This window comes from Rhipicephalus sanguineus, chromosome 1, assembly GCF_013339695.2.
Source record: "Rhipicephalus sanguineus isolate Rsan-2018 chromosome 1, BIME_Rsan_1.4, whole genome shotgun sequence".
Classification (NCBI taxonomy): Eukaryota; Metazoa; Arthropoda; class Arachnida; order Ixodida; family Ixodidae; genus Rhipicephalus; species Rhipicephalus sanguineus.
Window position 1 is genome coordinate 271,605,549 of NC_051176.1, and position 26,322 is coordinate 271,631,870.

At 50.3% G+C, this 26,322-nt stretch overlaps 2 protein-coding genes across 2 annotated transcripts in view; one reads left to right on the forward strand and one right to left on the reverse strand.

Moving 5' to 3' along the window:
* The window catches only part of LOC119378971 (BMP-binding endothelial regulator protein), a 230,375-nt gene that overhangs the window by 77,555 nt on the left and 126,498 nt on the right, over positions 1–26,322 (reverse strand). Inside the window, exons 4-6 of the mRNA XM_037648088.2 lie at positions 25,468–25,567; positions 24,896–24,978; positions 16,364–16,457 (exon numbers count right to left, since the gene is read on the reverse strand). Of these exons, the coding sequence (XP_037504016.1) occupies positions 16,364–16,457; positions 24,896–24,978; positions 25,468–25,567 (277 nt within the window). The remainder of the gene's footprint in view (positions 1–16,363; positions 16,458–24,895; positions 24,979–25,467; positions 25,568–26,322) is intronic.
* LOC119378973 (uncharacterized) overlaps positions 1–26,322 on the forward strand; it is a 77,576-nt gene that overhangs the window by 4,060 nt on the left and 47,194 nt on the right. The window lies entirely within an intron of this gene.

The window sequence follows — 26,322 nt, forward strand, 5'->3', positions numbered from 1 at the left end:
CTCATACATGGCGCACGAGGGTTATTTGGTTAGAAAGCGCCCACGTGCGCGCAGAGAGGTTAATTGGGCACCTACATTGCTGGCTATCCTGTTCTGAAACTGCTTAATGACTCAATGCGGCGCGCTGCCAACACAGTTCGGCCACTCGACGTGGCAAGCATGCTATGAGAACAAAAGCAGCCGCCGTCCTCGCCTATCGAAGGTCTTTACGCCACGTGTTACGCTCTGGTCTCGGCGGGTGCGCCCAGGTGGTCCGAAACCTACGTCGTCTCTTGACAAGGTTACCAAGCACGTGACAGAGGTAGCAACCGATGGCCTCCGTCCTTAAGTGTCGTGCAGGACTTTCAGGAGGGCAGAAATCAATCTGACTATCACGAAGGCGTAGCGCAGTAGCGTCATGGACACCTCCGCGCTGGGCTTCTGTCCTGTCGTGACGGAAGCAGCTTCGAGTGTTGAAACAGGCCCCTGTCAGCGCTAGCGGGCGAGTGGGCGCAGGCAGCATGGCGCCGCTATGGAAGGAAGCATGAGCAATCCCCCCTCGTCTTCCATACGCACTACGCGCGTGTAGCGGCAGCATTTCGGCCCTAGACACTCGTGGCAGGAGCGACGTGTTTGATCGCGGACCGCGACTGAGGTGTGCTTGCCGAGGCAACCTGCCAAGGAGTGAAGCATGGCAGAGAACCGAGAGGCAAACCGGTTCCCTCGGATGCGTCGATTAAGAGAAGTTCGGAAGCTCGTATAACACACCAGCGAGGGCATTTGGCAACTTTGGTTTTCTCACTGACACCTCCGGGAAGAGGGCCACCCCACAGCCATCCGAACGCAGCACTCCCTCGCCGACATGTCAGCGCCTCCTCGAGCTCGATGGCGCGTCGCTCCCACGCACTGTCCGTTTTAGAGCGACCCCCGCTCTGTCGACAAAGTAGCAAGACAGGTAGCGTCGACAAGACTTATCGATTTCGAAAGGTTTGGGTTGCTCGGAGTTTTTCAAGCTCCCTCGGTCCACTGAGCAGATGGCACGTACCCACGCTCAGACGAGTAAACAGAAACTTCACCATTAAAGCAACCGCCGCTAATGCAACCGATGACAACTGAATGTGGTGAAACTGGTGAATATCGTCGAAGGTTGGTCTTATCGCGTGTCACAGCTCACAAGGTCGACTCATGTGAAGAGTTCTTTTTCTTTAGTCGCAAATAAATGCGTGAGCTCGGGCAAACACGCACGCGCATACACATGTTGTAAACAAACATTGACCATTTACTACGCAAAATACAGACAAGCAAAGAACGAGGTAGGCTTGCCGCTTCTCCATCGTTGTATAAATGTAATAGCCACGGCGTTAAATGTATGAGGACAATTTCCCAACTAGCCGAACCATGCACTATAGTTCGTCATGTCGACGAAGTAAGCAATGATGTCTTCGCTTTTAGCGGCATTTCGTGCTTTAATTCTATAGCTTCGATGAAAAATGTTCAGCCCTTCAAATTTACCTGATTAAAGCGGGCCATGCGCCGCGCGTTTATACAGTGACACGAGAAAATATGGCACAGTCGTGAAGGGCGGGTATGTCGATCGCCACTCTCGTGCCTCAGCACAGCAACTCTAACATTCTAAAGCATTGCTTGAACGCTTTCTCACCGTTGATCATGCGCCGTGGCCCTCATGCTCCATTGAAATGACCTATCTCATTTTTTTTTCCCCCACAGGGTCGATCGCTGGCAAAGCCGCATACCACGGACGCTTCGTGAATGCGGATATGTAGCCGCTTGCCTTTCACCATTGAGAATATGTATATCGCCATATGTGCATATCGAATATGTTTATTGCTAATGGTGCGCGATATATATGATGTGAGAGCGCGCGCGATCGACCGAGATTCGAGTGAATACGGCGGCGAGGGGCAACCTTGCTCGCGTTCGCCCGCGACCCTGCGACCCTGACAGCGTGGAGGGAAGGTCACTGGACGCTGCACGCAACGCATCCTGCGGGCCGGCTGCCAAATGCCCCACGCGCACGGGGCAAGGAGGATGGCGGCTGCCACGAAACTTCGCACCTCGACCGAGAGCGCGCACGCAAGACCCACGGTGACGTCTCGGTCTTCCTCCCTGCAACCAGCGCGGGTTCGTGCGTGCGCCGAGTGACAGACAGCCTGGTGCCCTGACGGCGCTCGTGCCAACGCCGATCGAGCCTCCTAACTACGTCAGTGTGGTCGCGACAGGCAACAAAGAGACCGCCGCCGATTTATTTACGATCTCGACCCCCCCCCCCTCCGAGGTTATTAAGAATGGCCGCACAAAGGGAGCGACCCGCTGATTGCCATGGCGCGCCAAAACACAAGTTCAGTCGGATGGCGAATCACAATGGGGAACTACGGATCTTGACGTCACACTGCGCAAATCGGTGTGCATCGACGCTCTCCCCGCCCGGCAAGAGGATGCGCGCCACCCTCTCCGTCGCTGCATACTCTACACCGGTATACTGTAAAGATTCCACTCCTGCTCTTCTGCTTCTCGCCGCTTCGTCAGGAAGCCGAGTGATTCGCTCCGCCTATACATTATCGCCAGAATCAGCCGGCATTGAATGGCGCGAAAGAAACTAAACCGAGCGAAACGAAGCGTTTGTTACACCAGCAAAGGGCCGTCCAACAGCGGCTTGACTCGCTCTATTTGTGCTATATGTTACGGAGCTTTGTACAAACACATGTTGATTGCAAGAAGAGCGCGATAGTGTGCACTGTCGAATGAGGCTGAATCAGTAACAGAATACTTGGCTGTTATATTGTCTCGTTCACGTCGATTACGACTGGACGTTTTGAAATGATTTGCCAATATTTAGGCCTGCACTACCGTCGTTCCAGGGAATACACAAACATTTTGTATGTACTACATTTTTAAACAGCCTCCCCTCTTTCGGTAGTGGTTAAGCGGTATGTGCGTATTCACTAGTGTTACAATGGTTTTCTGTCTTTATATTCCGTATAATATACATCTGTATACCTCTATGCATCTTTATATTCCATACTACATACCTCGTAGATCTGGACGAAGATCTGCAGGAGATAGGGCAATGGCATTTCATCAGGTCCGTATCCCTTATCAACCTCTTTTATTTTTTATATTGCAAACCAGCAGAATCAAACCCGCGTGCCCTCAAGCAGCTCAACACCTTACGCACTAGGCTACTACGGCGGGTCACTGAGAAGAAAACGGGAATAGGAATGTCACATTACTCCCACAGATAAAGTCGCGTTGTGCGCATCCACCACCGAGAAATGCCTCCTTCAACAGAAAACTATAGGTCGAAATGAGTGTCGCTCGCGCGTTTATGACGGTTAAATTCGAGAAAACTGAGAGGAGGGGGAAATTCACGTCTTTGCTTAGCGCGTAGTAAACCTCGCAAAAATGCGGTCGAAATTCGGAGGAACTTTATGCAGCGCATGCGTCACCGATAAAATCATCGAGTATGCAGACGGCGGGAAAGTTCAGGCGCCACTTACCGTGAGACAATATGTGGACAAACAGTTATCGGGTCGCTCAACGGCGATTTGAAGTGGCTGCAAAAGCGAGCCAATCCTAGAAATTGCGCAAATGGAAGAAGTTCAGGGGAGTATGGAAACTTGAAGAGAAGAAAAAATCTTGAGCACGGAGTGTCGCTGGAGTAAACGTTTCGGCGAGTGGTCTTGTGTTCTTCAAGGGAGCAACAGTTGCTGCCTTGAAGAAGGCAAGGCCACTGGCCGAAACATTGGTTCCTTCGACACCCCGTGCACAAGGTTTTTTCATCTCTGCAATAAAAAAGTGTACTTCACTGGCGCGGTGACTGACCAAGCAGGCGCACCAGTACACGCCTCGACGAAGTATAGCGTAGACGAGTTTGCTTTATTAAAGACGTTGTGTTATTTATCTGGTGTTTGTCGCGATGAAGGTGTTCAGGTATACGGTCTGCGTTGTTTTACTGCGCAGTCTCGCAGAGAAAAGATTCAGCACACTTGCGGAGGTGGTTCAAACGCGGCTACATGTAAACCAATTGTAGTGTTACGCACTACCATTAATTCGGTGTTTTTAAAGCACGGATATCAAGTCCCACGTCCAAGCACGGCCGCGCTTAAGCGTGCAGTTTCTCCGGCACGCTTGAATGCAAAGCGACAAAGTGTGCAGAACACTGTAGGCGCAGTCATTTGTGTCCGCCAGCCATTCGGGCCAAGACAGTATACAGGTTAAACAGAACGGACAGCACACACAATTTTCTGCGATGCGAACGACGAGAGAATTTGGTGCGAAGGCGTGAACGCTTCCTTACTGCTGACCGGGGGCGTAGCCAGAAATTTAATAATGATAATATCTAGGGTTTTACGTGCCTAAACCACGACGTGATTATGAGGCACGCCGTATAGTGGAGGGCTCCAGAAATTTCGATCACCTGGTGTTCTTTAACGTGCACTGACATCGCACAGTACTCGTGCTTCGAGCATCTTGCCTCCATCGAAATGCGACCGCCGCGACCGGGATAGAACCCGCGACCTTCGGATCAGCAGCTGAGCCCCGCGTAGCCAGAAATTCTTTTTCGGTGGGGGTTCAAGCACACGTTATGTATATTCGCGCGGGCGTTTGTCTCTGTTGGTGTATATACACACACTCAAAATTGAAAATCTTAAAGGGGGGGGGGAGGCCCCAACCCCCTTCCCAGGATACGTCAATGCTGCTGATAATTCTGCAGGTGTCATCCGAGGGGAACTTGCTAAGTGGAGTTATGGCAAAGTATAGCGATATTCGCGAAAGAAGTGAACTCGCGTGTTGTGGGTCATTGTGAACGAGTTTTCCCATTTTCAGATTAGTGACAGGACCGAAATCGCAGTGCGCCGCTATAACGAAAGGTGAGGCGGGCGTCAAGACCGAATTATACCGTTGTCACTTTCGCCTTCAACCCGCCGCCGCTGAAGAATGAGGCGGAAAGGTGTAGCAATAAAAAAAGCGAAAAATTGAGCGGTTCCACGCAAAATGTGCTCTTTCTTACTGCTGAGACAGCGGCTGGGAGGGTCCGACGTAATAATAACTGTAACGATATTTTCCGGCGCGAAAAGAAAAAATTAGAGACGTACACCACAGAAGAAGAAAGTAAAGCTTTTTTTTTTATTCTCTGCTCCCTCTAAGTTCCTTCTTCTCTCGCTGGAAAATGTTGTGCTCGAAGTTCCGTCTAGCCCGACTTTTCGCTTTTAATACGCAATACTTTCTTTAGGCTAAAAAAAAAAAAAAGAAAAGAAAAACGGGTGCGCACAAAGGGAAGCACAAACTCCCGCACGTTGATATTGTGTTCTCTCGGCAGACTATCCATATACATGCATATGTCAAAGCCGCTACCTATGTTAAACTCATTGTATGCGGCACAGTATACTTAAACTAAAGTGGGTAAGCACTTCCACCGCTACTGTAAAAAAAAAAAGAAGAAATAAATGAAAACAAGAAGAATAGAATGTCCAGGTCTGCGGCTGGGCACTCTTAAAAAGGGGTCATGGTGCAGGTTCCTCTACAAGCAGCAATTCAGTGCGTGAAGATTTTACGCTCATTTTTTTTTAAATGGTGGCAGGAGCCGGATACCAAGATTATGAGTTTTGGAAATCTGCATCTACTTTGACTTTTTTTAGACAGCACAGTTTTTTTTATTGCGATAGCAATTATACGGACACTCTCGACGGTTTTTGCCGTCGCCGTCATGTTTCGTATAAAATCCAAATCGATAACATCTCCCTGCGCATCATATGTTCTACCCGCGGGTAAAAGCGCGAGCGGGGGCGACGAACACGGCTGAAGTGGAGATGAAACAAGGCGGGCCACCGCCGTCGCACGGAGGGCGCATGCGATAACATCATCCTGCGTGCGAGGCCTGCCATCGATGGCTGCTCAAGAAGGAACTTCCCGTCCGTCTGGAAGGAGCATGTAGGGCCGCCGGGGAATGGGGAGGGGGGGGGGGCTGTGTCGTTCGAGCAGCTACTGTGAACTGTGATTATAAGGGCGCGGTCGCGATCGCTGGCGAGCGTGCTATCTCGGCAGGCATCAGCAACGGCTCGCATACCCTTCTACGTGCTGTGCCCTCAACGCGAACAGACTGGACGAAAACCGCTTCTCTCCCTGGAGCGGCCATATTCTCTTACACCAGCGTTTTATAGAGTTACGCGAGATTGAATACAAAAGACTTAGCTGCTAGCCTTACTTCGTGTAACATTACAATTGGTTGCTATCGCAGTCATTGCTTCGCCCTTGCTGTGAAACTTTTATTTTATGCAATCATCCCTGCTACAATCGCGCAACCGCAGCTGATACCGTGCGCACGAGTAAACATCATCATCATCATCATCATCATCATCATCATCATCATCCTGTCTACGCCTCCACTGCAGGGCAAAGGCCTCTCCAATGTTCCGCCAATCAACACGGTCATATGTGCTTTCTGCTGCCACGTTATACCTATACAAACTTCTTATTATCATCTACCCACCTAATTTTCGGTCTCCCCCTCACGCGTTTGCCATCTCTTGGAATCCAGTCAGTTATATCCTGCCGACGTGCTACGTGCTCGGCCCATATCCATTTCTTCTTCTTGATTTCAACTATGATATCCTTAACCCCCGTTTGTTCCCAGACCCACTCTGCTCTCTTCCTGTCTTTTAAGGTTACACCTATCATTTTCCTTTCCATCGCTCGCTGCGTCGTCCTCAATTTAAGTTGAACCCTCTTTGTAAGTCTCCAGGTTTCTGCTCCGTAGGTAAGTACCGGTAAGATGCAGCTGTTATATACCTTCCTCTTGAGGGATAGTGGTAGACTACCATTCATGATTTGATAATGCTTGCCGAATGAGCCCCGCTCGATTTCCAGCTTGTGTGCCGTTAGGCATAGGTTATGTAAGTCTGATATGCAAGGGAATGATCTGAAAGCGTGTGGTACCGCTCAAAACCGCATGCACGTGTCGTAATTCTCTTTACCGTGTTCTCACGGTCTCGTGTATTTACGGACATAGGCAATCCCATACCGCGATCGCCGGCGCGCGCGCTATCTCGGCGTGCATCAGGAAACGGCTCGTATACCCATCTATATACGCGCTGTGCTCTCAATTACGCGAAGAGACTGCACGAAAACCGTTCCCCTCCCTGGAGCGGCCGTATTTAGCTATTACAAGCGTTTTGTAGAGTTACGCGAGGTCGGATCCAAAATACTTAGCTGCTAGCCTTACTCCGTGTAATATTACAATTTGTTGCTATCGCATTCAGTGCTTCTCCCTTGAGGTGAAACTGATTTTATTTTTACAAGCTATGACATTCAGGCGCCTGTCGTCTTCACACACGAAGTCTACGTCGAGGCGGAAATACTTTGACGGACCTGAAGTTGTGTTGAAATTATTAAATAACAAGAAAGTGTTAATTAACTTTCTAATTATTAATGAGGGCAGCTGTTTATATCGAAAATTCGTAGGACGCGAAAATTAATGCAATACCCACTGTTTAGCAATCTCCCCCCCCCCCCCCCCCCCCCCCCAAGAAGAAAAAAAAACAGACGTAATTTGAGATATTAATCGTCGAAATTCGAGGCCCTGATCCAGGCGATATCGAAACTGAGTTGCGCAGGAAATGCCGCCGCTTTGTTATGTCAGACCGAAGCATCACGTGACGAACTTTGAAAAAGAGGCGCGTCGGCAAGATTCTGATCAGGAAAAACGGCAAGTCGTCTAAAATACATAAACGGACCGCTTAATCTTTGCGTTTGATGTGTATGATCTGTTTCTTTCTTAAACTTTAAATAAACGAAAAGAACTCTTTCGCTTGCCTGCGAGAAGTGCCACAGTAACTGCCCTCTAGTTTTACGCTGTACAGCGGGGAAAAAAAAGTGGAAATTGCAGTTTTATTGAGTACAGCGGCGAAAGCATCAGAAAGCGCGAAACATCACACGCAATGAATGAGCGGTCCACTTCAGTAGCGTAGCCAGAAATTTTTTTCAGGGTAGGGGGGGAGGCTTCAACCATACTTCATGCATGTTCGTGCGCACGTGTAATATATATATATATATATATATATATATATATATATATATATATATATGCAAACTTGAAAAAATTCGCGGGGAGGTAAACTGAACCCCCCCCCCCCCACCCCCCCTCGGGCTACGCCAGTGGTCCACTTGTGTATTTCAGCCGACATGCCGTTTTTCCTGACCAGATTATGCTGATGAGCGCATTTCTTTTTAAGTTGGTCACGTGAAGTTCCGGTCGGACGTAACACAGCGGCGGTATTTCCTGCACGCTCAGTTTCGCTATCGCCTGGATTTGTTCGACGAATAATGTCTCGAATAGCGAGCCTTTTTGGGATTTCTGAAATATGGGTATTCCCTAAATTGTCACGTCCTAGAGCTTTTCCATATAAGCAATGTCATCAAGCTAATAATTTAAGTTAATTAACGAGTGTATGTTAATTACTAATTTCAATGTAGCTTTAGGTGCGCGAAATTATTTCCGCCTCGACGTAAGACGACAAGTGCCCGACTGTCATAGCCTTTTTATGCAGAATCTGTATTGTCTAAAAAAGAAGAAACAAAACACCACCCTGTATATGAATGCAGGCACCTCGCTCGCGTTCCTCATCCTGTACTTGGATGCTCTTTGCCGTTGTAATAGTTCTTGAACCTATGCTTTTTTAGCCGCGCGCCGAAGATCGCAGATAATGCGCGTGTTGCTTTAGACCAGGAAACAAAACATACAAACAAAAACGAACGTACAAAAAAAAGACAGTAGGAACCTTTAGTCATGCGGCTTGCGTATGACGACGAGTCCCGTGGGGGCTCCGATCCGGCTGCACAACAAGCGCGGCCTGACGGCGCCTTTCCCCGCGGTGGCTGCTCACCACGGTTGCCTTGGCTGATGGAAACGCGCAGGCAACCGAGCGAAGCTCCGAGATGAGGGAAGACAGCGTGCGGGACCCGAGCAGTGATCGGGCCCGCGAAATTGCTGAGAGTAAGGCGGCCGCGGAACGTTTGTTCGCGATCCGCCACGAGACCGCGACTTGGCTCCTGACGGGGCTCTAAATCACGGCCTCTCGGCTACGAACACGTGCACCGTTCCATACAGGCAACGGGCGAGCGAGACAATGCCCCTGCCGCAGCCAGCTCGCCGGTCAAAGTAGGCAAACGTGCCCACGCTGCCGTCGCGCCGGGCCCCCGTGCCCGCGAACGGAAATTGGAGCTCTCGGCAAGGGCTAGCGCGTCCAGTGACGCGCGCGCCGAGAGGCAAGTGACCTCCCCGCTGACTTGGTTTGGCGCCGCTGCCGACGACCCCCCTCCTCCGCTGTTCCTTCCAGCCCCCTTCGCCACTCGCGACCTCTTGCTGCCTCTCAGCGAAGAAAGCCCTGCAGTCCCCGATCACGGGATATACACACTAACCGCCGCCTAACCGCAGCGCCCAGCTAAACGCCGTCAGCGCCATACTCGCGCGTGTGTGCGGACGGGGGGGGGGGGGGGGCACCGACAGAGGGAAAGCGGAAATTCTCCGCTTATCTGCGAGAGCATGTCTTAAAAAGAAAAAGACGGGAAGCGGCTCGCATTAATTGAAAACGCGCGCCATCTCGCTCCCGAAGATATTTCGTAGCAAGCGTAGTGGTTTCAGGTTTGAAACAGGAATCTCTTCCTCTCCGGATCAGCTGGCAGGGCCTCATAACATCTCTAGACTTTTAAGCTGTTGCAAAGCATCCTGGGCATCCTGCGCGTTATGTCGGACGCAGGAACGTGGAGATGGGACTTAACAGCCCGATAAGTTGTTCGCGTCTCGATGGAGCTAAATTAAAACGCCGGCATCGCTATCGTTTATTCTCACCAACAAGAACTGAAAGTAGTAGTCCACAACACAAGTAAGACACCAGATAAGTGGGCAGAATGCATAATTTGACACAGCGCACTATTTTCCTGTGTCGCTATGCGTCCTATCAAAGAACCAATCATCGGCGTAGTTAACGTCAGTAAGCATAGGTTTGCAATTGGGGCACAAAGAGCACCCTTAGGAAAGTTTAGTGCATATTGATGAATGGTTGTGCTAGACCGATCACTTGCGGTCACCGCCCGCGTTACCCCACCTGCGTATCTCGGAACCCGCGTCCATCTCTTCCGAGCGTTGTCCTGTTTATAGAGTATACAAGTCACTAGGGTTTAACGATACACACTGCAGCAAATGCCGGACAGACATCCTTCATTTACGGGGACGCAACTTCCACGCGGCTTCTTAAACGCGCACCTTTATCCCTCGTAAATCTCACGTTTACCGTAGCCATAAACTGTGCGGGCTCGTGTGTACGTGCTTGTATACATACGCGCCATTACTGCGCATGCATCAAGCGCTAAGATGTTTCGGCAGCCGCACTATATTGGCGCGCGACTTACAACAACCTGCACAAACAGGCCGGAAAGTGAACCGATTCTTCAGGGGCATCGCCCGCGCTGCCACAGTCTGAGCTCCAGCAGCGATGGCAACGACCTCCCCTTTTTTCACAAACCGTGTTCCCTGCATGTATGGGCGTCGGCAGCGGCCGCACGGGCGAACGACCGAGTTCCTCCTTTGTATATACGATCTAGTCGCCGTGTATACTGACAATTAAAAACGTACGTAAACAAACATGGAAAAACGCACCCACTGTCAGGAGGAACGCCGGTATAGGCCAAAGCGTGAGTGAGTGACCTGATACCACGTGCGCCGTTGTGCATTGTGATAATCGGCTTCAGTTATTGCTGCTGCTGCTGCAGCAGCCTATAATGTGCATATACTATTACCTATCACCTTTAATTTCGTTTACCAGACTTTATCGCAGCACAGAGTAGCCAGCCGGTTGGGTAGCCTCCCTGTCTTATCCTGTTCTTCTTCACCTCTCCCTAATGTCACGCAGTGCATTCCGCACGCGTGAGTGCGAGTGATGTTTCGACAGCTGCCGCCAACACGCGTTAAGCCTCGTGTATGTCATACTCTTGTCGTTGCCTTTCGTCTACCAGAACTGCGTTAGCGTTGTATTCGATCTGGAATGCTGCGGATACCATTCCGGGCATTTTACGAACTAGTTATGGTATTGAATTGGCACTGAGGTTCTCAGATAACCTATTTGCTGTAAAGGGAGTAAGGACTCATCGTAATTATCAGGTAGTGCACCTTCGATATCTGTAGATGCCACCCTGCGCTAAACGTTTCTGCCGTCTGCGAAAAAAAAGAGGGATACTAAACATAGTTGGCTACTGCAGCAGAGTAGCCAAGTGTGAGCAATGTCACGTGCGTGCACAAAAACACTAATATCTCTCCTACATCCCACCTTAACAACCGCACTTTAATGTTGCAACGTTGTGCAACTACTCCGTTCAACCCACCGACTAACTAACTAACTAACTAACTAACTAACTAACTAACTAACTAACTAACTAACTAACTAACTAACTAACTAACTAACTAACTAACTAACTAACTAACTAACTAACTAATTAACTAATTAACTAACTAACTAACTAACTAATTCAGGCAACCAGACGCCGAATCTTGGACCTCGGAGGCTACTCCATGAGCTGTAGTTAGAGCTCGCTCTCTGCACCTCACGTGCACTCGGTGTTTGACGTTTTGCTGTTCTTTAGATACCCTTTCGAAGTCTTCATAACGCCAAAAGCAAATAATAATAATAATTGGTGGGGTTTAACGTCCAAAAACGACGACATGATTATGACAGACGCCGTAGTGGAGGGCTTCGGAAGTTTCGACCCCCTGGGGTTCTTTAACGTGAATCAAAATCTACGTGCACGGGCCTCCAGCCTTATCGCCTCCATCGAAAATGCGGCCGCCGCGACCGGGATTCAATCCCGCGACCTGCGGGTCAGCAGTCGAGCACCATGTATGACCACCGTGGCGGGTGACGCTAAAAGCTGAAGAATCACAGAAAGTGGTTCGCCTTAGGCCAGGCATCCTGAGAGAAAGACGTGAAATTGCGTACATCATGTTGTCATTCCTTTGTTACAGGGCAACAAGATTTGTTACATTGCAACAAGATGGCGAGTTGAGCTAGTTGGCAAACGTTCATGATGAAATATTCGTTTGAAGCACACCGAAGACGCGGGCAAAAGGAAGTATGCGGGACATTGCTAACACTCACAACTGTTTTCTTTTTTATTGGTCAGAAGAACATTTATAAGAAGGATACAGAAAATTTCGCACGTGCGTAACAGAACAGGCCGCAACAAAAACATCCTTGTCAGGTACCATGACTGTAGACGTTACATGTTTCTCAGTTATTAGTTATCGCAAACATTATATGTCTAGAAAAGCGTACTCCTCATCGTACAGCGTAATTGTGGCTTGAGTAAAACAGTCATGTACCCTTCTTATGATGTTGAATGATTCCACTATCTCGCGGGTCGTTTGATCCTTTAGGCCTAAGGATCACCAAAGGCATTCCGTCGCCACTCGTTCCTCCTGAACTCTGAGATAACGAGACCGCCAACTCTAGGTGAGCGGAAGAATAGCGCAAAGGGAACAAACAGGCGTCTCGGCTGGCCCAGCCTTTACACCCGCCGCATTTTACCTTCAAGGTGGGTGTGGTGGGCCACCTATGCATTCATTCGCACAGAGAGCTAGCGCAGCCGCCACAACCGGGAGGAGCCCCCCCCCCCCCCTTTCCCTCCTCTGTCTCGACGGCGCGTCTATGCATCTGAGCCACTCTACTACAACAGCCCCTCCCGTGTATGGGAAGGTGGGAAGAGAGCACGCGTCAAGCCATCATCCTTCTCAGCTCACTCGAGCGCGCTTTCCCTCGTACCAACAGTGTACCGCGGGCAGGGCACGATAGGATCTTATCGCATTTGGACTTTCACTGACCCTCACGGCGACGGCGACTCCAATGGTGAACATTCGATTGGTGTGTCCCTGTCGTTGCAAATGTAAAAGCGCTCTTCGGTCGCAAATGATATTCATAAAAAATAATTATGTCGTCTTCTTGAATAACATCTCCAGCCTCTGGGTCGGTTGGCATTTGCTCTAACGAACAAGTCAAGCGCAAGGCTTTTTCCGAATTGCAGCGCTGATTCAGACCAACATAGATGTCTCGTCCATCAAATGTAGTATGACGGAGAACCACGCATGCGTGGGCGAGCACAAATTGTCAGCCTGCAAAAAGCACTGTCAAAGATGGCTTCTCCACTATAAGGGACCTTTTAGGGAGAAGCCCGCTTTCAAAATTTTTTTGGTTTTGCTGACGACACATCGTATGTAGGAATCCTTCACGCGCGGCCTTAACCGACAACGCCACTGTGTCAGCAATCTGCCCTGCGTGTGGCACGCATTGGTTCTGGATGATCAATGCCGATGACGACATTAGCCATCGGTTGGGTGGCGTGGCAAGTGGGCGGCGCTGAACAAATTGCCAGTAAGCGTGTGAATATGACGTATGGTCGGGTCTGAAGGTTGTCGGAAGTGTCAAAAATTATGAGCGTGAGAACGCAAATTCCCAACACTTCAAAACTGTTTCCAACATTTTCAAAAATGCACCGAAGATTATAGCCGAAGGGGGTGGAATGCCATCGGCAGGAAGCGCTGCTCCGGCTTGCCAAACGCAGTTGACTGTTGTCGGACCATTTTATTGCGCCGTATGGTATCATGAGGCGGAAGGTAATCTTGAGTTTTATGAAAAAGTGCGAGAGGGAATGTAATCCATTTTGGTAATAAATTATTTAGGCATACGGTTGACATGAAAGTTGGCGGCCGGTGCATCAAATTTGGCGGAGGGACTGCATTCCTTAGGTAGAGCTTAGAAAAAGGAAGGGAGAAAGATATCGCACTGTGCAGCTAGGACTCGAAGCTGGCATTGCAATTTCAGCACTGTTACTCTATCATCTACAGCGTCAAACTGACGCACGATATCATGTAATGCCGAGCAAGTGTCTAGCAAATATCGACTCACGCATGGAAGAGCGCTTGAAGGGTTGCGGACCCCCCCCCCCCCCCCCCCCCCCCCCCCAATGCTGCGTTAGAGAAGGGGCAGCCGTATAAACAGGTATACAGTTTTCTCCTTTCTATGGCATCTTCGTTTTTATCTCTAATCCGCACCACGACTTAGAAGAAAGTCCCTTATGCCACACCAGCGCTCCCCGATTGGCCGGCGCAGGGCTCGAGACACGTGCCGTACGACCTTCGAGAGGAGACTCTGATGGAAGCGGCGGCATCGCCCAATAAATTCAGCCCGATAACCCCGACGCGGCTGCAGCGCACCGAACAGTCCGGTCGTGCTGCCTCTGGGCGCCACTCGCCCGGTATCCAGCCGCGTGCGGGGCTCGCAACTTGGCCGTGATGTATACTAAAGTGCTTGCGAGGCGGCGTCGGTCGGCGTGCCATCGCCACGACAACGGCGTCGCCAGCGCCGCGGGCGTCCGTCAGCTCTGGTATCGCGGCGGCAGCTGCTGGCAGCGGTCCGCTCGAGGCTTAGTGGCGTCGCGGCCCAGTCTAAATACCTCGGTTGTTGACTGCTTCTCGGGGAGACCACGGGCCCTGGAGACACTTCGCCGCGTTGTGGATATCTGGAGGAGAAACGCGATCGTCGCGGTGGACAGCGGCGACGCCGCTAGGCGTTCGCTCTGCTCGCAGGTCACGTAGTATTGGTCACATGGCGTCGATGCTCCGTAGAAGGGCGCCGGCTTTTAAACGCGTCGGCATTTCTGCGCATCGTTAGAAGACTAGAGGAACCTCAGGTGCTGTGCGAATTCGACAGACTCTTGCAGGAAGGTGAGTCTGCCCAAGAACCGGGTTCGAACCAGTGATAGCGAAGAAGACTATCGTGTTCACTTTACGGAACGTCAAAGCACCGGGGAGCTCTAAAAAACCCGTACGAAGTCACCTTAGGCCACGCACGTCGTCTAGTAGTCTCAAAGCTTTTCGCAATGCTGTCAATTGAGGGGTAATGCTGGACCCCGCCTATCGAGACAAGAAATCTTTGCGAGGCAAGCGATGCTCGTAAGATGGGAAGACACGGCGGTGGCCTGTTCTCCAGCTTTTTTTAGAAGCTGCTGACGAATGTGATCTTACACGCTAAGTACTGCACACTCTAACACTCATCTGCTTCAGCAAAGCGACCGTGACTCCCAGGTGCTGCTAGCTAGCGGGGTGTACAAAACACAAATGGCATGGTGTCCACGCATGTGACGCATTCACGAAGACCCCGTGGTCGCACATGAGCATTGTGTGACTCCTAACTGGTCGCGCACAAATATGGCTGGAGAGCAGCACCGTATGTGGTTAAGACCTAGGCTGCCTGTGCACGTTAACATCGTAGGAGCTGTAAATCATCAGACGCAGAATGAAAACAAAACACCACAGAATCTTTGGTGTAGTCACAAAAGCTCAGCGAAATAGGTGGGCTGCATAGTGCACAACAGTGCTTGATGAATCACCCGTCGGGGATGCCCGAAGAGCAAGCAAGCGCTGAGTGGAACGCTATTCCTGTCGCTGCACTCCGACCGTCGTAAACAGTGTCTTCGGTTACTCTCTAATCTCCTCTCGCGTCTCGACGTCATGGCGTTGCAAGTGTGAAGAAAAGTGCCCTAGGCGAACAGCTTCCTGCCTCATCCCGCGTCTAAAATCGTCGCTTGTGCATGGATACGGTCGTGCATGCCTGACTCTTGCTGTACTGATGGTTTCGCGTTGCGCGGTCGTTTTGATAAATGTCATGGTATCTTTACGCATCACAGCTAGGATGACCCTGAAGGACCGAGTTTCAGTGCAGTCATTGCGCGGCGACAGTGCAGATCGCGAACGAAGCATACCGGCCAGCTGCCGACAACGGTCTGACAGTCGATGTATTGTCACCGGCATATCGGCATCAATTTTCGCAGTGAAGGCGCTTTAAGAGAAACGTGTACCAACTCACTACATGAGCGTGAGCAAAAGTGACAGAAAAGACACAGAATAAGTTATGCGTACAGAATCTAATAGCTGCAACACTTAACGTATAGCTGCAAATGCACTGGTATCTCCAAAATAGCACCTAGAATTGGCGTATCGACCTGGTAAAATGTTTGGAGTCTCTCGAACACGCGATGTTGGGCTCGTTGCCGCGTCTTTATATGGTTACGATCCTGATCGGTCATTCGTTTTCAGCGCTTTTGCGTGTCGCCTTCGATATCGTACATAAAGAGTTCTGGGAAATTTTACTACCACTCGCAATATTTTTGCTTACAAACGTGTAGGCGTCCTGTTAACTACAGCTGTATAGTATACTCAAATGACAGAAATGGTCTCCAACCGCACAGAAGTCTATCATGTTAGTAAACCATGTTACGCCACTGCGTGTCCCTCTCTGCAGGAAAAAAACAGACAACTTACCTTCGCAGTAGGGGCAACATTGTCCTTCCGGTGGATTCCGAGGATTCTTGCAATTCACATGGCAGTAGATTCTTGACTCAGTTATGACACCGGACTGCAAATAGAGCATATACAGGGCATATAGAAAGTCCATACAAGTCCTGGAAACAAGGGCTATAGGCATAGGCGTGCGCAGGGTTCCCCTTCAGGGGGGCGAAGGTTCATCGCAGCGCACCCCCTCCCTATTAAGTCAATGTAATGGGCAGACTATGCCCCCCCCCCCCCTCTCAGGTGACTAGGCCCCCCCCCTGCCCCCCCCCCCCCCCCCCTCTGCGCACGCCTATGGCTTTAGGGCATGGTTATCTGCGGGCATGCATACCCAGGATTTGGGGACGTTTGTGCGTGGCGCCATCTCTTGGCGGTAGCAACGGCGTCCTGCCACAACTGAATGGGAAATGGGCGAAAAAAAAATGATATCCCTTGAACAAAGCAAGCTATCCAAAACGACTCGGGGTTCTATACAGTAGAGACCTACTGGAACGTTTTGGTAAAATTGTAGTATTGAACTACAAAGCGTGTAGCTTCCCAGGACAATTGAACACCACCCTTTAGAAACACATGGGGCCCCATGTGTTGTTGCGGTTTCTACAAGCAACCGGACTGAATGTCAAACTGTGACTGTTGGCAGAAAATGTTGCTGTGTAGTACTTGGACTGTGGTCATGACTTTGTTTTTTTTTGTATTTTGTCGCGTGCTGTCGTCACATTTCTTCTTTTTCATTCTTTTACTTCCCCTTTCCCCTTCCTACGTGAAGGGTAGCAAATCCGAGACTTCTTCTTGTTAACCTCTCTGTCTTTCCTTTCTCTCTCTTCTCTCTCCGGGAAGCCACGCGGTTTGTGGTGCAACACTAATTTTAACAGAATGTTCAAATAAGTCTCTACTGTATAGAACCGGGAGTCATTTTTGACAACTAAAATTATCGTCAGATAGAATTTTTTTCGCCTATTTCCCATTCACTTACAGCAGGCCATCGCAGTCATCGACGAGAGATGGCGGTACGTGCATATGTCCCCAAATCCTGGCCATGTCTATGCCACTCTCTACACTACACTTTGTAAGCATAAGCGCCACACCGTCTTTCCTGCACTGAAAGTCTTAAAGGGACACTAAAGGCAAATAGCAATTCATGTCAGAGTGAAAGTTCAATGTATGACAACGTCTGAAACGGCAATATTATCATCAGCAGTGCCCTACATACCGAGAAATTAAGCTAAATGTATCACACGATGAGCGCCACGAGCGGGACATTTTGGAAATTATCTCAATGGCGTGTGAGAGCCCGACTACAATTAATCACTCGTAATCAAACTAGCTGCAATAAAAAGAGAACCTTGCGTGCATCAAGAGACGTAATAAAATGCTGCTTGTTCGTTTCTGTTTGATTCGTGGAAAAAAGAACCTCTTTGGCGTTGCCATGGGGAACGGCGAGCGTGGTGCAAAGGTTCCGTTTTCTCCGAACTACGCTTCGCCCGGCGCCCTGCTTCGCTCACGCGGTCGCGTCTCAGCGGTAGTTTCAGTATCGCGTACTGCCGCGTGTTTTGCCAGCTCGTGAAAGTCGCTCTGACAGAAAGTTCGACAAAATGCCGCATGCATGTGATGTTGCCGGACGCCCGAATGGTGCACGCCGCCAGTGCACGCCACCGCGCAGTAAGGGCGGGCAACATTGGGCACGGCAACAGTGACGTGAGAAAGACGCTTTCAGGCGGGTGGTTTGAAGTGCGCTGACGCGATGCGGACAATTGAAACATGATTGTATTTCAAAATAAGCACTTCCTTGGCACAAAAGTAGCACTACGAGGTTTCTGAACCGCTATTTCAACAATCAACGTCGACTTAATATTTGCCTTTAGTGTCCCTTTAAGAGAGTACCGTCCGATGAGTCCGTCGAGCGCCTATTTAGCATAGGGGCGGATGTATTCACTTTGAAGCGAGGTAGCAGAGTTGCGCATAGGTCCGGCTAGCAACCACAGCTATGCGGTGAAGTCGCACTTAGTTTTTGCAGGTGACATGCCTACCGTGTCGCCGATTAACCTGTCTGGCGTGTCGAAGACCGGCGATAAACATTGGCTGTGGATGGCTAGTGCTAATTCAGTTCGCTGCAGCGGCGGCGTCGAGAAATAAAAAAAAATGGCCCAAGCGGCAGCTTCTCCGCAATGCATGGTTGCTAGCGGCGTTGGAAGACAGATGCGCAACTCTGCTACCTAAAGGTAGCATATACAGTAACTCTAATGGCAACAGGCCGAAAGCGTCATCTGTTGTGTTTCGGCGTAAACCGGATTCCGTCGTGACGCTATCGCGCCGACCTCGCGCGCTGCCGCGGCCTTGAGATTCTCCTCGTCAAATACTTCCTTCTCCGTGGCCTTTAGTGTCCCTTTAAGTTTGGCTTTGTGTACTGCGCGTGTATGACACACGACCCATCTGTGTTGTGCATGATGAGCCAGTGCTGAAAGATAGGAAGGAGACTGGCATCGCGAGCCCGGGTCGGGTAAGTTCCAAGGTTTTAGGGTAAAAGTGGGCCCTTTCGGGTGTGTATGGCATGACACTGCGTGTAACTTGGTGCAGTGACTCAGCATATGAAGGAGGAACCATGACTAGGGAGCAAGATCAGGGACCGGGGTCAAGGGAGCCCTAGGAAGTTTACGTTTTAGCCCCTCTTCCAACACAGTGCAATGGATCTTAAACTGTCGGCTAAGCTTTTTCGCATTAACGATAGGGAACGAAACCAGTGTTTCCCGGAGGTGACTGAGGCGTTGCAGGTCGCGTGAACGCAGAGTGCCAGCTATCGCTTTAAAAAAGGCGGAGAGTTTGCCAGGGGTGGAATGGCGATTACATGTTAGTGAAGTAACTAAACTGCAGAAATCATTGAAGCTGAAAACATTGGTAGATTAAATCCTGGATGCGTCAGCACGCCGCCTGTCAACTTATCTAGCAAAGAGCTTGCGTTTCGTAGAAGTCGATTGTTGTCCATGCCTGGTGGCGCTTGTGCGGTGTATAAAAATTGTGTGCTCAAGGAAATAAACTTTTTTTGGTACTTTGCGCTCTGTGTGTCGTCGTCTCTTCCTCTATTCCCCGTCCTGCTTGCGCAATTCAACACATTGGATCATGAACCAACATGCCCAATTATCAGCCGTTCTGCAAGACAAAAGCTACATCGAGTGGCTGCGCGTTTGCTGGCGACCTGGAACGCGCGTGTGGTGATATTACGCATGCGAACGTTGGAGCGGTAAAATGCCTGCGCACGGACCAAGAGTTCTTGTCCGCGGGATGGTTAACGACCGGTCATTTTTGGGAGGCCTATCTTAATTGCTCCCCTAATGGTATAAATCCAATTACACTTCGTGTCGATTTGGGGCCCCGCGCGCGGTCACTGGAAGCGGGGAAGGGAGGACCCTTATCTGATTCGGGGGAGTGGTCGTACCGGGCCACTCCCGCTGGGTCAGCGCCGGGACACGTGGGGACTCGGGACACAACAGCTTTGGGGCTTTCAGGCAACAATCTGGAGGGAGATACGTCCCACCATTTGTCACGGTCCGCTCAACGAGTAGAGAGACCGACGTGAAACCCCCATTCAAAGGAATCACCACCGACGCCCAGCAGCGCTTTTTTTTCCTCAAGCAACGAACGACGACGACGACCGAATGTTTATTTTCCAAAGATAGGCGAAGCCCCTGGGTCTCTCTCAGCCGCATTCCTAGGCTACGGCTCATCACGACTGGAAACTTGTTTTAGAGAAACTCGACACTCAAGCCAAACAAAGACTCAGCCAGAACGGATGGAGAAGGCAAGAAGAACAAGGCAGCACGACAGGAGTGACTCCAGTGGCACTCTCGGGCTGCAGACGTCCTCGAGCAAAGTCAAGGCTTGTACTCCGGCGTATACGAACTCGAGGCCAGTCTGCCACACGACAAGGCAGCAGCCACAGTCGATACGTGCGCTAATATACAAGAAGCTGCTTAACGGGGCTCTGGATGCCAGATTTACTGGTGGGAGAACAGCCTAATGCAGAGAAGACTACGATTTGAGATCGCATCGAAACGATACAACCTGATTCGAGGAGGCCTATCGTAAATGTCATTCGTTTCGTTTGACGTGTCAACATAGTGAGCATAGTCAGCATAGTGAAAGAAAAAGCAACAGAAAGAAGGGGGTTTAACTTGATTGTACTTGGCTGCTACCCACCGATGGGGAAGGAGAAGGTGCGCACGAAGAAAAAAAAGAGGACAAGGAAAGTAACAAGAAAATGATGCAAATGCACACATTACCACGTTCCCCGCGCGATGACATACGGTCGCAGAGCTTCGTCGTCTTCAAAGGGAGATGCAGTCTCTTGTGGCCCACAGCGCGGGTGACGTTGGAGTCCACGGTGCCAGTATTTTATTCTTCTTCTGCGGACGCTCTGCCTACAGGCAGCTTAAAGCGGCACGCAATGTCTGTCCTTCATCGTCAAAAGAAGGGTAGACGATGACAGATTATATACGGCCTCGTACACTCCACGAGACTGCATACCCAGCCGATCCATACTTAGAAATGTGTAATAGCAGTGCCCACCCATATGTGCGCGGCACACTAAAGTTGCTTCACACTGAGAGCAATTATGTAGCCGAAAACGCAATGGAGGGTCAAGGGGCAGGTGCGAGTTGGCACATTCCGGTGTATTCCAGTTATCTAACGAATAGCGCGGTGCAACTAACTTCAGAGCTTTAGCAGGGCGCTCTTTGGTCCAGAAGCAACCAACTCCTCGGACATTTAGCAAGTAATGGCTGAATGCCAAGGAACACTAAAGATGCGAAAGCTAAAGTGTCTAGTAAAAGCAAAGTCTGCCCCCACGGCTTACTGCACCTTCGATGCACCACTGGCGCTACCAACAAGTATCTCCACGGCTTCTGCTCAGTCTTAGAGAGAATTTGCTACATATAATTGAAACATACTCCAATAGACTTGCCTCGCAACTTGTCAGATCGGAAGCGCACAACCGTTATACGTTGTGGTCTGTCACAATCAGATAATGCGCTTAAACGACCACGCTGATTCGATCGCATCAGCAGTGAACAGCCCAACCGTCGTGCAGGCTATTCAGCGAGTGAAATCGGCATGCGCGCTTTCCCGCACGCTTATTTGGCGGCGCTGATGGGCGGCCGGCCGCGGTGTTTATAATCAAAGGGCCTCCGTGGCTTAGTGCTGAGCAAACAGGAAAGCCTCCGTCAACGTCACGATCGTCTTGACACGGACAACCGGAATTGGACGTGTGGACCGGCGGTAATAAAAACCAGTTTGGAGCTCTCAAGGCGATAGAATCTCGCCTGGGCGGCCGCCTGGGGTTGCTCGGCGGCTGCCGATCAGTGTTGCGCACGGGACCGCTCATGCCTCGCGCGACCAGCGGTTTCTTGGGAGCTGCCTTTATGCAACAGCGGTCAATTCGCCTTCGGGTGACGCGGCTTCCTATCTTCGGTCTCTGCTGCACCATGTCGTGCACAACGCGAACGCTGACAAATGCGCATCCGGACACCTTGTGTTGCTTTCTTCCATCATCTCAACGGAAAAAAAAAAAAAAAAAAAAGCCCCGCGTGAACTTTTCAGCAAGATGCGCAAGCTCCAGTAAATCTCCTTCGAACACCTGTGGGCGACTCACTTCAGCGACGCATGACTTCAGTCCGGTTTTTCAGTATACATACTGAAGCTTTAGAGGTGAAACAGTGGGTAGGCTTCTAACCTTTGCGTTAAAAAGAAAACCAAACAAAGGAAATGCGCTTTGCATACATAACGCCCAAAATATCGCTCGCTTCTCTTTCCCTACAATCAGACACAAACACACCCTTCTCTTACTTTATGGAGTTGATTTCTTGCAGATTACAAGGCAACCTGCAGCATCGACACCAGCCAAGTAATTCAACATTAACGCGCGCGAAATATGAAGTGATCGCAAGCACTCGAGTGCGGGCGCGTGGTTTCGCACCACCCTCTAAAACCCCTCGGTGGAGGTGAGGAGATTCCCTCGAAGGGCGGGGAATGCCTCTCGGGCAAGTGCATCGCCGCTTCTTTCGCTGCTGTGTGCGCGCTGTATCCGAAACACGCGAGGGCACTTCGTATCTTCCTCTCCCTTCCTTTGCCGCACAGCGATGGTAATCTCGCGCGGTCGTCGGTTCTCGCACGCGCTCCGAAAAACACCTCTTGTACGTGTATATAAATATATATATGTTTCTTTTGAGATCACCGGCTTAAAAAGCCCATATAATGCGGCAATTAGGGCAATGAAACTGCGATACGACGCGATATCGGTCGCAAGCGCGCGCGATGCTTTCCCCCCTCCCTCCGTGGTCTTGGGGCGACCTCGCGGAGCGCGGCTTCCCTGCCAAGTGGACCATCGCCGCCGTATATACGTGCGGCTTCCAGTTTGGCCGACACGGCACGCATGCTAAAGAGACGCCCCTCCGATACTGTCTCTTCCTCTAAGCATTCCGCGAGTGCTGGGAATGTTTTCGACACACTCGTCTGGGGTCCCAGCCGGGCCGGGCGGGCTTTTTGTAGTGGCCGCTACACATCGGCAGCAGCGGAGATGGACTTTCTCGTCTCCGCGGTGGCCACTACCGATGGAAAGGTGCCCTCCTCCTCGCCCGAAATCCGCGCTCCTCGTTTCGGGTCGGCCCGGCACTTTGCCTCTCCGAAAAGAGAAAGTCGGCGGACGACCGGTGCAGCTGTTGTCGATGCTTGTACGGCCGCTGCCACTTGCGCCGGCCGTCATTCCTCGTCCGCTTATCTCGATAGCGCAGTTTTTTTTTTCTCCCCAGGTACAGCACTTTCCATGACGCAGCACTTTGCAGGACCTTACAATCTCGACGCACAGAGCAGGGAAGCCCGTGACAGGCGTGGTATACAGGCGGTGTCGGCATTGTCACTGAAGTGTTAGCTTGCACATTTTCTCTCAATTGCCTCGTAGCGCTGCTGCAAGCACACTGAGATGGTCGCAGTTGTTTGTACGATGCCGGTCCGCTTCGTCAACGCAAAACTATTAAGATGCAGGGCTAATAAAGTGTTTCAGATTTCGTGTCCAGTCAAACAGCTCAACGTCGTCACAACTGAAAGCTGCAACGTGAACGACTTTAATCCTTACCTAAAGAATATCGCTGAAGAGGATGGGGGAAAAAGGGGGAGAGGGTAGGAGGAGGAGGGGTCGAATTCACAAAGGTCTTGCTCCTTGGAACTTCTTAGTTACTGGCTGACCACTTTCGTAAATATAACTGGTAGAACGTTTGTGCACTGTGGTGTTGGAAACATTATCGAAGGCTGCCGGCCAGCGGCAGATAGCAGCATGCGAACGAAAATCTTGGTACGATCGGTCCCTGTATTACAACAGTACCGTCATGCGCGTGTATGGCATGTCAGTGCAGACGCTATTGCGGAAATCGCTACTTGAATATATAGGGAAAGGATAAAGATTGAAGCGGTGTTGTGGTATGTGGCAGGTAGTCTTTGTTTAGTATATCGCCGGAGATTCTGCCTCGGTGTAATCGCTTGCTTTCCATTACGATGTTTGATGATTGCACGTGTTCGCTACATATACCACTGCTGTGCTGCAATTTGCAAGTAGGCTCGATCGCCAGTCGGAAAACTTCTAATCCGTTTTTTTTTTTTTTCAGATATGCGTCATTATTTTTATTTCGCAGTCGTTTTCTTAATGGTAAGGAAGCTATAGAAGAAGCTAAGGGTGTGCTAAGAATACCATTCCCACTTTTAGTATGCATGTGCAGCAGCTGGAAAATATGCAGCACCAACCGCAGCTTTGCGGTTTACATGCGAACTAATGGCCAGACAATCCGCCGTCACAAATGACAACTCCGCACGCGACATTTGAGGCCTCCTGTGGAGCAGCTGCAAGTAATGCTTTTCGGCGACGACAGCGCCTATCGTCAGAGTCAAAGCTTTCAGAGGCGTAATGAATAGCCATTTCATATCGATACACTGTCCGTACTTTCACCCACCTCTCGTGCCAATGGTGTAGCTTTAATTCCCTCTCCCTCGCTCTCTCTGTGCTTGTGGGTATGTGTGCCTTCATATGACAACGAGATGCTCTGAAAAGGCGGCGGCGAATTTTGCCAGTATTTCCCGAATATCGTGAAATGAAAAGATCATTCTCGCGCTGCCATGCATTCTTCTGGCTGCATATGAATGTTCTTAGCATTCGCAGTCGTCCTATAGCTTCACGGCTAAGAATTGAGATGTCAGGACGCTGAACTATATTATATCGTCCACCCACCCCCACCCCCCTTTTCTTTTTTTCCTTCTCTCCTTTTTATTTTTTACAGCAACAGAAGATGATACGACGAAAGAAGAGACGAATAACGCGACCCCGCCATTTAAGACTGCAGTGCACGCTGCAGTCACTTACTGCGCACGCTTTTTTTTTTCGTATCTAATGTAGTGATCATGATCTGCCTTAACTTATCTCTCACCTACTAAAAGTTTGAAAGTGGGCGGTGCGCGAGGGTGGATTCTCACCTGGCAGAAGAATCGGCGACACGGATCCTGGGGATCAGTCCATTCCTCCGAGCTGGCGTAGAGGCGGCCTTTGTAGACGCAGCCTGCAAACAAAGTCGAGCACACGTATCACTGGAAGCTCCTATAGTAAGATTTTCCAGGTCAGTGACAAAGCACGTATAGGCTACAAAGGAATAACGATGTCCGCACTACATTGCAGCATTGTTTTTCCTCTGTTTACAACTCAAGAGACTCCTCTGTCTAACCTCCCTGTCCAATCTTTCCTTCCTTCTGCCGAAGTGTTTGGGAACGACTTCTCACGTGTAAATGGCGTGGCAGGACGGACTTTTATGCAATGAGTGAGCCTGCAATGGCGAGGATATACGGGCTGCTAGCTAATCTGCGCCTAATCTACGCAACACCGGGCTAAACGGTTGCCTCTGCAGTTGTACAGCACTACAACGTGCACGCGCTCAGCCAGCCGGCTCAATGCAGTGCAAGCTGAGTAGCAAATAAGCAAGGCTATACGCCGCATGGCACCGTTAATCGCCTCCAACGCTATAGAATATGCGCGTGCCGCGGGAGCGGGTTACCTTTGCAGACGTCGCAGCACTTGTTTCCCTTGGATTCCTGCAGGAAGTAGCAGCCTCTTGGCAGAGGGCACGTCTCGCGCCCGCACTGCACCACGCTATTCTGCAAAGGGGCGGAGAAAAGCGCGCAACAAGGAGCTGCGTTAATAGCTCCGCGAAAGCGTGACGCCATGGTGCGTGGCTTCCGACGCATGCATATCTCCAAAGCAATGCTACGAGAAGAACGTTCAGATATTCAAGATCATGATTAGAGTTACTGTATATGCTACCTTTAGGTAGCAGAGTTGCGCATATGTCTTCCAAACGCCGCTAGCAACCATGCATTGCGGAGAAGCTGCGCTCGGGCTAATTTTTTTATTTCTCGACGCCGCCGCGGCAGCGAACTGAATTAACACTTGTCATCGACAGCCAATGTTTATCGCTGGTCTTCGACTCGCCTGACATGTTAATCGGCGCACGGTAGGCATGTCGCCTGCGAAAACGAAGCGCAACTTCACCGCATAGTTGTGGTTGCTAGCCGGACCTATGCGCAACTCTGCTACCTAAAGGTAGCATATACAGTAACTCTAATCATGATCAACCACTGGCGTCACCACGCGGAGCGACGTACGTCGTTTTGTATGAAATTCTCATTCTTGTGTTTTCATTTATTGCGGAGTAATCTCATCCCCCTGAAGGCATAACATCATATGCACATTGTAAGTGTTTCTCGCAAAAGGCGACACAAAGCCATTTTGGCGCATTTCAAACAACATGTTATTGATGACGACGGCGGTGTGCAAAATAAGCTTTTCTGAGCCCACGTTTCAAACGTAATGATACATTCCGGAGACCGTCGTTGGTACTTTTTCCCAGCTG